At 47.9% G+C, this 14530-nt stretch overlaps 1 protein-coding gene across 1 annotated transcript in view; it reads left to right on the top strand.

Moving 5' to 3' along the window:
• LOC128562067 (uncharacterized) overlaps positions 1-13904 on the top strand; it is a 152631-nt gene extending 138727 nt beyond the window's left edge. Inside the window, 7 exon segments of the mRNA XM_053556665.1 lie at positions 12-196; positions 1945-2150; positions 2291-2468; positions 2983-3092; positions 3385-3501; positions 3651-3792; positions 13100-13904. Of these exon segments, the coding sequence (XP_053412640.1) occupies positions 12-196; positions 1945-2150; positions 2291-2468; positions 2983-3092; positions 3385-3501; positions 3651-3792; positions 13100-13104 (943 nt within the window). The 3' untranslated portion in view covers positions 13105-13904.
• Positions 13905-14530: the final 626 nt, after the last annotated feature.

The following is a 14530-nucleotide window of genomic DNA, read 5'->3' as shown; positions in this document are numbered from 1 at the left end:
TGTCCCTCCAGGAACTGCTCCATGGTGGTGATGTTGCCGCTGCTGCCTGCGGGGGACAAGCCCCTGGGTGTGGCCCAGGTGACCAGCTACCTGGTGGAGGATAGGCTGCTGCGGCCACTCTGGGAGCTATCTGGGGCCAACGTGCTGGCCCAGTACTACAGGCTCAGACACCGCCTGCTGGGCAGCCCCCTGGAGTGTGAGTCCTGCCCAGGCCTGCACTGCCCTCTTCCCCGGAAGCCCCCTGCCCTGGGAGACACAGCAGCAGGATCATGCAGGGGCAGGAGAGGGGCCAGGTCCCTGGTGGTGCAGGAAGCTCAGATAGGCTCCTGGCATCACAAGTGCAAGGCCCAGAGATTATTGGACTTCCCAGGTCCTCGGGACTAGGGCTCAGGGTTTGGATGCTGCTCTTTTGTCCAGAATGTCGTAAGACCTGAGCCTGGGGCCGAGTAGAAGGGTGCCAGCTTCCTCCCCATGGCCCTCTTGGAGCAGTAGGAGGCAGACCTCCAGTTGCAGCCAGAAGGCCACTGCTTGAGTCCAGACTCGCCACACAGGGCCTGAAGTGAAGGGCTGTGCTGGGATTGGACAATGCTCTGGGTGCCCCGAGTCCCTGGGGGTATTTTCATCCTGGACACCTCTCTGGGCCTGTTTCCTCCACTGTGAGATGTGGGTAGCAACGAGGCTTGCTCCCGTGGGTGACGAGCATGCGCTGTTTGAGCCCACGCCCTGCCTACAGGGGAGATCTCGGGTCCATGGGGGAGGCGTGGTTTACCTGAATGGGACCCTTGCCGAGGAGCCTCCCTGGAGTCAGGGGTGCATCTGTGTGACTGGGCAGCAGGTCAATATAGAAAAGTCCTGGTCTTTAAGTTCCCAGGGTATGTGGCCTTGGGCCTATCGGACAGCTGCTGATGGGACAATTAGGACCTCCCTCATGAGGCCTCCAGTTGCCTGGATGTGCACATGTACCCAGATGTTGCATCCTTGCCCCATGTACCCCCAAGCTACAGAGCTGGCTGGATTAGCCAAAAGTGCCCTTCTTGGGATACGTTTTGCCCACCCTGAAGAGGGCAGGGCCAGGTCCGTGGGGCATTTGTCTTATATCTGATGGAGTCTTTGGCCTTACACTTTAGTTTTGTTTTGTTTTTGGCCTTATACTTTTTAAAAAGCATTTCTCTTTTTAACCCTAACACCTTTGTTGAGATATAATTCATACATTTAAAGTATACAATTTGGGCTCAGTGCCTATAGCTGAGCAGCTAGGGCTCCAGCCACATACACTGGGACTGGCAGATTCGAACCCGCCCTGAGTGTGCCAAACAACAATGACAACTACAACAACAACAAAAATAGCCAGGCATTGTGGCAGGCGCCTATAGTCCAGCTACTTGGGAGGCTGAGGCGAGAGAATCGCTTGAGCCCAAGAGTTTGAGGTTGCTGTGAGCTGTGACTTGACAGCACTCTACAGAGTGCAACAATGTGAGACCCTGTCTCAAAAAAAAGTATACAATTTGGTGGGTTCTAGTATAATCATAGTGGTATGCCACCATCACCACAATCAATGCTAGGACATTTTCATCAACCCAGAAAGAAACCCTGCAGCTCCCACCCCTCCTGTGCCCACCAACTTCCTGCCTATGGGTTTGCCTGTGCCAGACATTCCACATAAACAGAAGCATGTAACCTTTTGTGGCAGACTCCTTCACATAGCACAGCGTTTTCAAGATTCACCTATGGTGAATCAGGCCTCAGTATGTCATTCCCTTCTATTGCTGAATTGGCTATAGCCCCTCATTTTGGGGGAGCCCCTGGAGTTCAAGTTGTCGTGAAGCCAGGATTGCTCTCTGGGACCCTGGCTGCTGGGATAGGCCCCATATCCTTGGTTGGGGCGGGCATCAGGTCCCACCCAGTGAGGCCCACTTACCCTGCCTTTGGGCCTCTTCTTCCCAGACCACGCCGTGGTGGCTGGGGCCCAGCACGTGGTGACCTTCGACGGTCAGGTGTGGGGCCTCAGTGCCCAGTGTGGCATCTTCCTGCTGGCCAAGGACTTTTCTCATAACACGTTCTCACTGGTGTTGAGACGGATGGGCTCAGGACTCGTGGTCCTGTCTGCAGAGCTGGGTAGCATGACCCTGGTCCTCTACCCCAGCCTAAAGGTGAGCAGGAGGGGCGTGAGAGCTGGGGATGGGGAAGGGGGTAGGTCTTCCCTTTGAGACCTGTGTCCACCAGACCAGTCATCCAGCCTGCTTCCCTGACGTGGGCTAGCCATCCTGCTTAGCCCCTGCCTGGCCCATAGACATACAGGTTGTACAACTCCTCCCTGCCTGGGGACAGCTGCCCAGACCTCAGGCTGCCTCCTGCCAAGATGAGGAATGGCAGCCCCAGGATCGAGCTGGTCAGTGAGGATGGGGTCGTGCTCTCCTGTCACATTCAAGCCGGCCTCTGCAGCCTGACCCTGGGCCTCTGGCACCACGGTGGGTCTGGGGCCCAGAACAACCTCTTTGGGGTAGACTGCAACCAGCTTTCAGGGCTGAGGGCAGGAGGCCAAGGGGCTCTTGGGGACCTCATAACCAATGCGGGCAAGAGAACAGGTTAAATGCTTCAGAACTGGGGAGAACCCCCAAGGCCTCTCTCCCTGCTCTGGGACAGCACCTGATCCAGGAGTGATAACACTGTGACTGCAGAGTGGCCACTGCCCTTGTTTCTAGCATTGTAATGTGTAAGTTCTGGGTCTCAGCTAGTCCTCATGGCTACTGTCTATGATTCTAAGTGGCCTGACAGCTACAATGAATCCCCTGTTCCCATGACTCACAGCCGTAAAGCCAGGGCATTCTGACTCTGTCTCTGTCCTCTCTCTCTACTGGGCGAAGACAAGGGATTCTGCAGTTTCTCCATGTGCCTCATGCACACACATGGGGTCCCTTTGGCCAAGGGCTGGGCCAGTAGGGGGAAGAGCAGGGCCCTCACAGCCTGGGCCCTGCCCCACAGGTGTATCCGCAGGTCTTCTGGGCACCAATGACAATGAAGCAGGCAATGAGCTGACGCTGCCTGACGGCTCCAGGGCTGGCAGCCTGGAGGAACTCAGCCAGGCCTGGCAGGTGAGTCCTGCCCTTCCAGCCCCTGTACCCCCGGGGCTCTGTGGTTAGGGGTGGCACTCAGGAGAGCAGGCTGAGTGTGCCCTAGAGAGGGAAGTGTCAGTGGGGACTGTCTGTGGACCTGAGAAGCATCCCACGTGGGTTCCTGCCTTGGAGTTTCTTGAATGCTGCTCTTTCCAGAGCCCTGGGAGAAGCAGGTGGGCTGCTGACCTCGCAGAGAACTCCTTAGGGCCACAGTGGGGGATGTCTTCTGCTGGGGAGCCTGGGGGCCTAAGTCTCATGTCTGTCCCACCAGGTGAGTGGTGACTGCAAGGCCACTGAGAAGCCTCAGCAAGCATGCCCAGAGCAGAGCCCCACCTGCCGGGCCTTCTTCCAGGACCCCCACTCCGGCCTGGGAGACTGTTTCCAGGTGGTGAGTGTGAGACTGGGCCCCTGCGGGAGGCCACTCAGCAGAGGGATCACGGAGCAAAAGTAGGCCCTTGCCCCACTCTAGCCTACACCCCTTCCTCGAGCCATTCCCAAGAGTGCGGGGGTGGTAACTGTGGGTCATCCTGATTTCAGGTGGACCCTACGCCCTTCTTCAGCCTATGCATCCAGGAGACCTGTGGCCTCCAGGAGCTCCAACCTGCCTGCAACCTAGCGGCTGCCTACATCCACCTGTGTGTCCGGGGCTTTGTGCCCCTGGACCCTCTTCCAGAATGTGGTAAGCTGCCCTGGCCAGCAGGCACTCGGACCCCTGTTTGGTGACCCCTTCTGCTTTCCACCTTGGAGGGAAAACCAGTCCCTTTCTCTTAGCTCTCTATATGACAATTGAGTGTTGGTTCTCCCTGGGAAGCGCTAAGAGCAAAATAAGTCATGCGCAAAGGAATACTTATGGAGAAAACGAGACCCAAAGATCACCATCCACTCCTCCTGCCCTGCCAAGCTGAGTGTCCAGAGTCCCCCATAATGGTACCTCCTGAAAATTTGGGGATTTGCGTGTACTCCACCTTCAGGGTCTGGAAAGCCCCAGGCTGGTCTTCCATCAATGCTGCATATAATTCCCAAGGCTAAAGCCGGGCTGAACAGGCATGACAGTTAGCACCTGAATGCGAGTAGACCCTTAGAAGCTACAGTTAGTGGCTGCCTAACACCACAGTCATGAAAGAAGAAATTAAAAATGATAAGCATAATGCCATAAAAAAGTTTTTAGAAAGGAGAACCACTCACAGATTTTCAACTTAATATATTCAACAGCAAAAGAGAAAATTATTGAACTGAAAAATCTGACAGAGGAAGGATGGTGGAATGAGAGTCCCCAACATATCTAACAAATTCCAGAATGAAAAAAAATAGAGATATTTCAGCAGTAGGACTCTTTAGTGTCAGGAAGCAACAGGTGTGCCAAATACAGTGAATAAATCCACACTAAGCCCATCAGGATGGAATTGCAGGAAAAACCCAAAAAGGCCTAAAATATACCAAAGATGAAAGATGATTTTTTAGGGAAGAACACACAGGCAACTGGTCTCCTAAGTGTCGAGTAGGAGCAATTAGATAGCAGAATAAATTTGTTTTTTTTTTTTGTTTGTTTGTTTTTTGAGACAGAGTCTCACTATGTTGCCCTGGGTAGAGTGCCGTAGCATCATAGCTCACAGCAACCTCCAACTCCTGGGCTTAAGTCATTCTCTTGCCTCAGGCTCCCATGTAGCTGGGACTACAGGCACCCACCACAATTCCTGGCTATTTTTTGTTGTAGTTGTCATTGTTGTTTAGCTGGCCCAGGTCGAATTCGAACCCACCAAGCCTTGGTGTATGTGGCTGGTGCCGTAACCATTGTGCTACAGGCACCGAGCCAGCAGAATAAATTTTTAAAGGCTTATGAGAAATAAGAGTCAAGTTAGATTTTATATCTAGTTTGATGATTATTAAAGATGAAATAAATTCTCATCATTCACCTACCTAGAACTGTCTTTACCAGTAATGGATGCTTCCTTAAGGAATGTGTCCCTGCTCATCCATTTACATTCTGTGGTGGCTACCTTCCTGCTCAGAGGCAGAGCAGAGCATTGGCAAGAGACTGCATGACCTGAAAAGCCAAAAATACTTACATCCTGGTCTTATCTGGTCATCTACAGAAAAAGTTGGCTGATCGCTGGTATAAACAGGGAAAGCAGAAGGAAGAAATCAGGAAAAATAGGGCTGGGCATGGTGGCTCACGCCTAGCACTCTGGGAGGCTGAGGTGGGTGGATTACCTGAGCTCATGCATTCAAGACCAGCCTGAGCCAGAGTGAGACTTCATCTCTAAAAATAGCCTGGCACTGTGGCAGACGCCTATAGTCCCAGCTATTTGGGAGGCTGAGGCAAGAGAATCCATTGAACCCAAGAGTTTGAGGTTTGAGCTATGACGCCATGGCACTCTACCCAGGGCGACAAAGTGAGACTGTCTCCAAAAACAACAACAACAACAACAACAAAAAGGAATCAAGAAAATAAATGAAATAGGATCGAGAGAAAAAAGGGAAGACACACACACAAAAAAATTGTCCAAACTGATCTGAGAATGTTAAACCTCAATAACTTTAGAGCTATTCAATAAACAGTCTGTAGTTAAAAGCATACCTGTAAAACAAAAAAGCAGGCTTAGCTTGAAGAGTTATTCACAAAATAAAAAATAAATTAATTGGACTTCATCAAAATTAATTTTTTTTGTTCTGTGAATGATCCTATTAAGAAGATGGAAAGACAAGCTATAGACTGGGAGAAAATATTTGCAAACCACATATACCTGATGGAGGACTCCTATCAAGAACATATACTTTACATTTTTGTATTAACCTGGATGGAGGTGGAACACATTCATAGTAAAGCATCACAAGAATGGAGAAACAAGAATCCAATGTACTCAATTCTAACATGAAGACAAGGGGAGGGGGAGGGGAATGAGAGGTCACAGTGTATGGCTTACCTCTTTGGGGGGCAGGACTCAATTATAAGAGGGACTTTGTCTAACAAATGCAATCAGTATAACCTAATTCTTTGTACCCTCAATGAATCCCAAACAATACATACACACATACACATACATATATATAAAAAACTATATAAAGAACTCTCAAAACTCAACAGTAAAGAATAAATCTAAATAGAAAATGGGCAAAATAAATGGAGATATTTCATCTCCATGTGAAAAAATGTTCACCAATACCACTAGCCTTAGGGAAGTGAGGTAATAATACACATCTATTGGAACAGCTGAAATATGAAGTAGACACTAACAAGTGCTGGTGAGGAGGTGGAGAAACCAGGTCTCTCATACGCTGCTGCTGGAACAGGAAGGTTCCAGTCTCTCTGGCCACTCTGGAAGTTTGACAGTTTCATAAGCAGATTTCCCAGAGAAATTAAAACTTATGTTCACATAAAAACATGTACATCATTCTACATAGCACCATTACTTATAATAATCAAAAACAAGTGAACAACCAAAATATCCTATAATCGGGGCGGTGCCTGTGGCTCAAGGAGTAGGGCGCCAGCCCTATATACTGGAGGTGGAGGGTTCAAAGCCGGCCCCAGTCAAAACTGCAAAAAATAAATAAATAAAAATAAATCCTACAGGGCGGCGCCTATGGCTCAGTCGGTAAGGCGCCGGCCCCATATACCGAGGGTGGCGGGTTCAAAACCCAGCCCCGGCCAAACTGTAACCAAAAAATAGCCGGGCGTTGTGGCGGGCACCTGTAGTCCCAGCTACTCGGGAGGCTGAGGCAAGAGAATCGCTTAAGCCCAGGAGTTGGAGGTTGCTGTGAGCTGTGTGAGGCCACGGCACTCTACCGAGGGCCATAAAGTGAGACTTTCTCTACAAAAAAAAAAAAAAATCCTACAATTGGTGCATATTTAAACAATGGTAAATCTATACCACAGACTATTACTTAGCAATACAAAGGAATAAAGTATGTTAAGTGAAAAAAAGCCAATCTGAACAGGTCATATGCTGTATATGCTTGTCGTATTCTTGAATTGACAAATTATAAAGATGGAAGCAAATTAGTGGACAGTGGGAGAGAAGGGTGGGTATGATGACAAAGGGAGATCTCTGTGGGAATGGACTAGTTATGTATCTTGACGGTAGTGGTGGTTATGTAAATGTACACGCACATGACAAAATGTCATAGGATTATGTACACACATGTAACCAATGTCAGTTGCTAGGTTTTGATACCATACTATAATTGTGGAAAATGTAATCACTGGGGTAAACTGGATGAGAGATAGCACAGAGTTCCTCTCTATCTCTTTATCTATATGACTTCTTGCAAATCTATAATTATTTCCAAATAAAAATTAAAAAACTATACCCAGCTAGTTTTACGGGCAAGTTGTAACAATTTAGCATAATTGTTCCTGAAATTTTCTTCCAAGAGAAGAAGAAAATTAAAAGCCAACTGCACACTCTGACATAAATATTTGATGTACTGATATTGAGTGTACATGTTACTAGTACCTTAGTAAATAAAAATTCAACAGTGTGTTAAAACAAAAACAACCCATTATGGAAGGGGAGAGCAGAGAGAGAAAGAAGGAGGGAGGGGTGGGGAAAGGAAGAGCAGAGAGAGGGAAGGAGGGAGGGGGGTGGGGCCTTGGTGTGTGCCACACCTTTTGGGGGCAAGACACGATTGCAAGAGGGACTTTACCTAACAAATGCAATCAGTGTAACCTGGCTTATTGTACCATCAATGAATCCCCAACAATAAAAAAAAACAAAAAACCCCAACCATTATGACCAATTGGGATTAATCTCTGAAGGAGGAATTTAACGTACTAGAGTAGGTAATTTGTGCTAGGTAATTCAGAACAACCTCTTTGGTGGGATAGCTAGTAGCACTAGAAAAGATACAGTGTAATTAAAACATCTTGGTCATGGCAGCACCTATGGCTCAGCGGGTAGGGCACCAGCCCCATATACCAAGGGTGGCATGTTCGAACCCGGCCCCGGCCAAACTGCAACAAAAAATAGTTGGGCATTGTGGTGGGCGCCTGTGGTTCTAGCTACTTAGGAGGCTAAGGCAAGAGAATCACCTGGAGGTTGCTGGGGCTATGACACCACGGCACTCTACCGAGGGCGACGAAGTGAAACTCTGTCTCTAAAAAAAACCATCTTGGTCAAAATCCAGGAAAGACAGTGATATCAGTAAGACAGCAGACTGGGAAGTTCCCAGGCCTCACTTCCCCCACCACAAACACAGAACATACAACCTTATACGAACCAAAGAGCTTTGTTAGAACTCTAGCAACCAGTTACGAAGCAGCAGCAACCAAGCCCTCAACCAAGAAAAAGCCACATTCAGGAAGGCCAGCCATGGGGCTCACGCCTGCAATCCTAGCACTTTGGGAGGTTGAGGCAGGAGGATCATTTGAGGCTGGGAGATTGAAACCAACCTGAGCAACATAGCAAGACCCTGTCTCTACAAAAAAAATTTTTTAAGAAATTAGCCGAGTGTGTCTGTAGTCTTAGCTATCCCAGAAGGATGGCTTGAGCCCAGGAGATGGAGGCTGTTGTGACCCATGAGGACACCATCTCACTCTAGCCCAGGCAACAAGGCAACCTTGTCTCAAAAAAAAAAAAAAAAAAAGAAAGAAAGAAAGAAAAGAAAAAGAAAGGGTAGGAAATTCCATGATGGTTTTGCTTGCCCTCATCCTACCCCCTTCCCAAGCCACCTGATTCCCAGCTCTTCCCTCAGGATGAAAGGACAAAAGTTGGACTTTCATGCAAAGTTCTGGCTGGTCTGGGGCTACACAAAAACTGGTTTCTGCCTCCCGCCCCCAGCTTGGAGCACTGATGAGAATGGCATAGTTTGGACAACTGAAAGCAGGGAGGTGGGGTTGGGGGTCTGAAGAACAGCAGGTGCCTGGATGGGAAAGATTATGAGCAGAAGACTACAATAAACCATCTAAGCCCCTGAAAAGAGGCAGGGGAGAGGATTCTAGGGAAATAGGACATCTATTAACAGAAGCATCTATCCTGGGGAACGGGAACAAAAGTATGTGAACATGCAAAGGAAGACGCAGCCCTGGAGAAGCTTTGAGAGGACTCTGAGCCCTTTATGCTGGGCTGATGTGTGACGGTCTTCCCTGCAAAGAGGAAGTCTGCAGAGACAGAGAAGTAGTTGACTCTATTGAAAGAACATAATGACATATAAAGAAAATACATCCCCAGGAACAGACCCTAAAGAAACAAGCCTTTGACATACTGGACAAAAGCTTTCAAATAATCCAATCTTAATACATGCTGGATGAGCCCATGACACCAAAGGCACAAGCAACAGAAGAGAAAAACGGACAAATCAGACAAAGGACACTATTAATGAGTGCAAATGTAATCTGTGCCATGAGAGAAAATATTTGCAAACCACAGATCTGATAAGGAGCGGCCTTCAGAACATATAAAGATGGACCACAACGCAGCAACAATGAAATAAACAACCTGACGCAAACTGTCAAAGGACTTGAATAGACCAGAGAAGAGAAGATACACAAATGGCCAAGCAGCACACGCAGAGCTCACCCATCACTAGGGGAATGCAAACCAAAACCACACTGAGATGCCACCTCAGACTCACGAGGGTGGCTACCGTGAAAACTGAAAATAGCAACTGTTGGTGAGATGGAGAAACTAGAACCCTGGTGCACTGTTGGTGGGAACGTAAAATGGAGCAGCGGTTATGGAAAACAGTATGGTGGCCCATCAAAAAAGGTAAAAATAGAATTACCAAGTAACCCAGCAATTCCGTTTCTGAGTATATACCCCAAAAATTAAAATCAGGATCTCATACACATATTTACATACTGCTATTCCTAGCAGCATTATGCACAACAGCCAAAGACGGAAGCAAGCCAGGTGTCCACTGACAGATGACTAAACAAAACACAGTCTATTCATACACTCAAATATTATCCAGCCTTAAAAAGGAAGGAAATTCTGACACATGCTACTGTATGAATGACCCTTGAGAATGTTCTGCTAGGTGAAATAAACCAGGCACACAAGATAAACACTATATGATTCCCCTTATCTGAGGTATCTAGCATAGCCAAACTCAGAGACAGAAGGTAGACCAGGGGTTGCTGGGAGCCAGGAGAAAGGATGTTGGGTTAAAATTTAACAGGTGTAGAGTTTCAATTTGGCCAGATTTAGAGAGTGTCATAGACTGGTTGCTTAGCACTGTGAATGCCCTTAGCACTACCAACTGAATTGTGTACTTAAAAATGGTTAGGGGGGTAAATTTTATGTTATATCTATTTTGTCCTTTAATTTTTTTTTTAATTGAGATAAAGTCTAACTATGACCCACTATGACAGAGTCTCACTCTCACTCCAGAGTCTCTCCCTCAGTAGGGTACTGTGGCATCACAGCTCACAGCAACCTCAAACTCTTGGGCTTAAGTGATTCTCTTGCCTCAGCTTCCCAAGTAGCTGCGATTACAGGCGCCTACCACAATGCCCGGCTATTTTTTTGTTGCAGTTGTCATTGTTGTTTAGCAGGCCTGGGCTGGGTTTGAACCAGCTAGCCTCGGTGTATGTGGCTGGCACACTACCCACTGAGCTATAGGCACTGAGCCTTAAATTTCTTTAATTAAAAAATATATATATTTCCTGAGCACCTATTCCATGCCAGGCATGGTAATGGCATGGTAATACAACAGTGAACACTGTACTCATACATATATATACAACAAATAATATATATAAACAAATATATAAATTTATTTATATAATTATATATAGAAATATAGTCATATTTTATATATTTTATACATGATTATATATCTATAGTCACATATAAATATATATTTATGTCCACCCTTTTTAGGACAATTTAAATAGTAAACAAATTTAAATTGCACCTGAACTCTGCGTCCACCCTGTATAAAGATATTCTGAGTATCTAAGTGCAGGAACTGGCAAGCAGACAACAGACACAAACCCACAGGGACTCAGATTTCAGTAGGGAACTAAAAATTATTAAAACTACTAATTACCAAATATTAGTAATTTGAGTAAATCACTTAATTTACTAATTACTGAAAATTACGTATCTGAAAAAGAACCAAAGTAATATCAAAATAAATGAGAGAAAAGGCTTTTAATAAAATTCCCTAACGCCCATCATATTTTAAACCATGCTCTTAAGGATAGGGATAGAGGCAGACTTCCTTAACCCAAGGTAGGGATAGAGGCAGACTCCTTAACCTGGGGTAGGGATAGAGGCAGACTTCCTTAACCCGGGGTAGGGATAGAGGCAGACTCCTTAACCTGGGTAGGGATAGAGGCAGAATCCTTAACCTGGAGTAGGGATAGAGGCAGAATCCTTAATCCGGGGTAGGGATAGAGGCAGACTCCTTAGCCTGGGGTAGGGATAGAGGCAGACTTCCTTAACCTGGAGTAGGGATAGAGGCAGAATCCTTAATCCGGGGTAGGGATAGAGGCAGACTCCTTAGCCTGGGGTAGGGATAGAGGCAGACTTCCTTAACCTGGAGTAGGGATAGAGGCAGACTTCCTTAACCTGGAGTAGGGATAGAGGCAGAATCCTTAATCCGGGGTAGGGATAGAGGCAGACTCCTTAGCCTGGGGTAGGGATAGAGGCAGACTTCCTTAACCTGGAGTAGGGATAGAGGCAGACTTCCTTAACCTGGAGTAGGGATAGAGGCAGACTTCCTTAACCTGGAGTAGGGATAGAGGCAGAATCCTTAATCCGGGGTAGGGATAGAGGCAGACTCCTTAGCCTGGGGTAGGGATAGAGGCAGACTTCCTTAACCTGGAGTAGGGATAGAGGCAGACTTCCTTAACCTGGAGTAGGGATAGAGGCAGAATCCTTAATCCGGGGTAGGGATAGAGGCAGACTCCTTAGCCTGGGGTAGGGATAGAGGCAGACTTCCTTAACCTGGAGTAGGGATAGAGGCAGACTTCCTTAACCTGGAGTAGGGATAGAGGCAGAATCCTTAATCCGGGGTAGGGATAGAGGCAGACTCCTTAGCCTGGGGTAGGGATAGAGGCAGACTTCCTTAACCTGGAGTAGGGATAGAGGCAGAATCCTTAATCCGGGGTAGGGATAGAGGCAGACTCCTTAGCCTGGGGTAGGGATAGAGGCAGACTTCCTTAACCTGGAGTAGGGATAGAGGCAGACTTCCTTAACCTGGAGTAGGGATAGAGGCAGAATCCTTAATCCGGGGTAGGGATAGAGGCAGACTCCTTAGCCTGGGGTAGGGATAGAGGCAGACTCCTTAGCCTGGGGTAGGGATAGAGGCAGACTTCCTTAACCTGGAGTAGGGATAGAGGCAGACTTCCTTAACCTGGAGTAGGGATAGAGGCAGAATCCTTAATCCGGGGTAGGGATAGAGGCAGACTCCTTAGCCTGGGGTAGGGATAGAGGCAGACTCCTTAGCCTGGGGTAGGGATAGAGGCAGACTTCCTTAACCTGGAGTAGGGATAGAGGCAGAATCCTTAATCCGGGGTAGGGATAGAGGCAGACTCCTTAGCCTGGGGTAGGGATAGAGGCAGACTTCCTTAACCTGGAGTAGGGATAGAGGCAGACTTCCTTAACCCAGGGTAGGGATAGAGGCAGACTTCCTTATCCCGGGTAGGAATAGAGGCAGACTCCTTAACTTGGCAACCTTGGGTGCTGGGTGTGTGCCCCTGACGGGGAACCATGAAGCAGCCCCTTTAGAGTGTGGACGGAGACTAGAAGCCTGTGTCTCTGCACTGCTGACCCCATCTGCACATTTACACCAGAAAGAAAAGTGAAGGAGAAGAGACTGGGAAGGAAGAGTTTGCAAACTCATCTGCTACTGGGGACTGTCTACAGGGGGTTGGGGAGCACCGGGGTCTGCGACCCCCCCTAGGCTGAAGGGGCCACTGCTTCACTGTGGGCTTGAGATCCAGGGGTGGGGCTGGCCCTTTCTGACAGTGGGGAGAAGCTGTGGGGGGCCCTGCCCTCAGTGCTCCACAGCACAGCCTCTTGCTCTTCTCTTTCCAGTTTGAGATTTTGCCTGAGCTACATCTAGGCTGCGGAAGACTTCAGATTCTTTCACCTCTGATCACAATTCTGGCTCCTTGGCAAGATCAAGATTCTGGCTGGGACAGAATAACCAGCATGCAATGCCAGGAAACTCAGATACAGGAAAGGAGCTGTTCCCCATTGCTTTCAAAGTGTTCTCCAGCCGGTCCTGGTGATTCTCTGCCTTCCTCCACAGCTCCTCTCTACACTACCCATCTCTGGTGGGGAGCTTCATCCAGCAACTGTTCTTACTCAAGGTATTCATTCACTTGCTCAGCAGACAGCTCTAAGCTTCTACTGCACAAGCCCTCAGCTGGCTGTGGGGAGGGCCTCCTCAGCCATGCTGGGGATCTCAAGAAGTTCCTTGAGGGAAACTGATGGTCCCAAGCCTTTTAATCCAAGGCCTGGTTGAGGAGCTTCCTTTTGGGGGATAGATAACAATGAAGCTGCCTGTTTCTGGAGGCACACGAGAGGCTCTCCTTTTCGAGATGGACACCTGGGACCTAGGGCCCCCAGGATATAGCATTCACAGTTTTTCACTTTTTGGGGGGGAGGGTATGCAGGCTTTTCCCTTGAGTTTTCAACTGAAAAATAAAGCTAGCAGAATGCAAGTGTATATCCACTGCTTCTCTGGGGTCGCTGTCCTCTCAAACGTTGGGGAGGCATTTCACCAACAGGGGGTGCCCTCGAGCACTCTCTATACTCAGCCTTTGCCCAGAGCTCACAGGGTCCAGATTCAGAGCAAATAGCAAGTGTCAACATGGCAGGGTAAGTGGGGGGTGGGTGGCGGGCACCAGAAGGCCAGAAACCAGATGCACTTGCACTGGCCGCCCTGAACATGAATCCCTGGCACACAGCAGGTGCTCAGTAGAGTTAGAAGAAGGAAGAGCTGCTCTGACTTTCAGAGTGCCTGCCACATTGTCCTAAGTTTCAGCCAAAAGACCCCAGAACTCAGATACTTCTCTGGGTACTCTGAAAGATGTTTTGATTTTTTTTTCTTAGACCTTATAACGGCCCAATGAGGAATGGATGATCCTCATTTAATGAAAGAAAAAACAAAGGCTTAGAGAGTTGAAGGGACTTGCCCAAGGTCATCCAACTAGCAAAAGGCCAGGATGGATACTGATGTGGGCCTGTCTGCCTCCCAGGGTCACCCAAACTCCATCATGGGAGGGGGAATGATTCCATCAAAAAGACCAATAAATCATTTAAAAAGACCAATAAATATTCATATCTACAGCATATAAAGAGCAAGTACGAATAGAAAACATTGAGCTTTCGATTCACAATCACCAAAATGTATAATCAACCCAAGTGCCCATCAACACATGAATGGATTAATAAACAGTGGTATATGCACACCATGGAGTACCATTCGGCCAGAAAAAGATGGAGACTTTACATCTTTTG

Source organism: Nycticebus coucang, chromosome 12, assembly GCF_027406575.1.
Source record: "Nycticebus coucang isolate mNycCou1 chromosome 12, mNycCou1.pri, whole genome shotgun sequence".
In the NCBI taxonomy this organism is placed as follows: Eukaryota; Metazoa; Chordata; class Mammalia; order Primates; family Lorisidae; genus Nycticebus; species Nycticebus coucang.
Note: the sequence above shows the minus strand (reverse complement) of the source record. Positions and strands in the feature narration are given on the sequence as shown.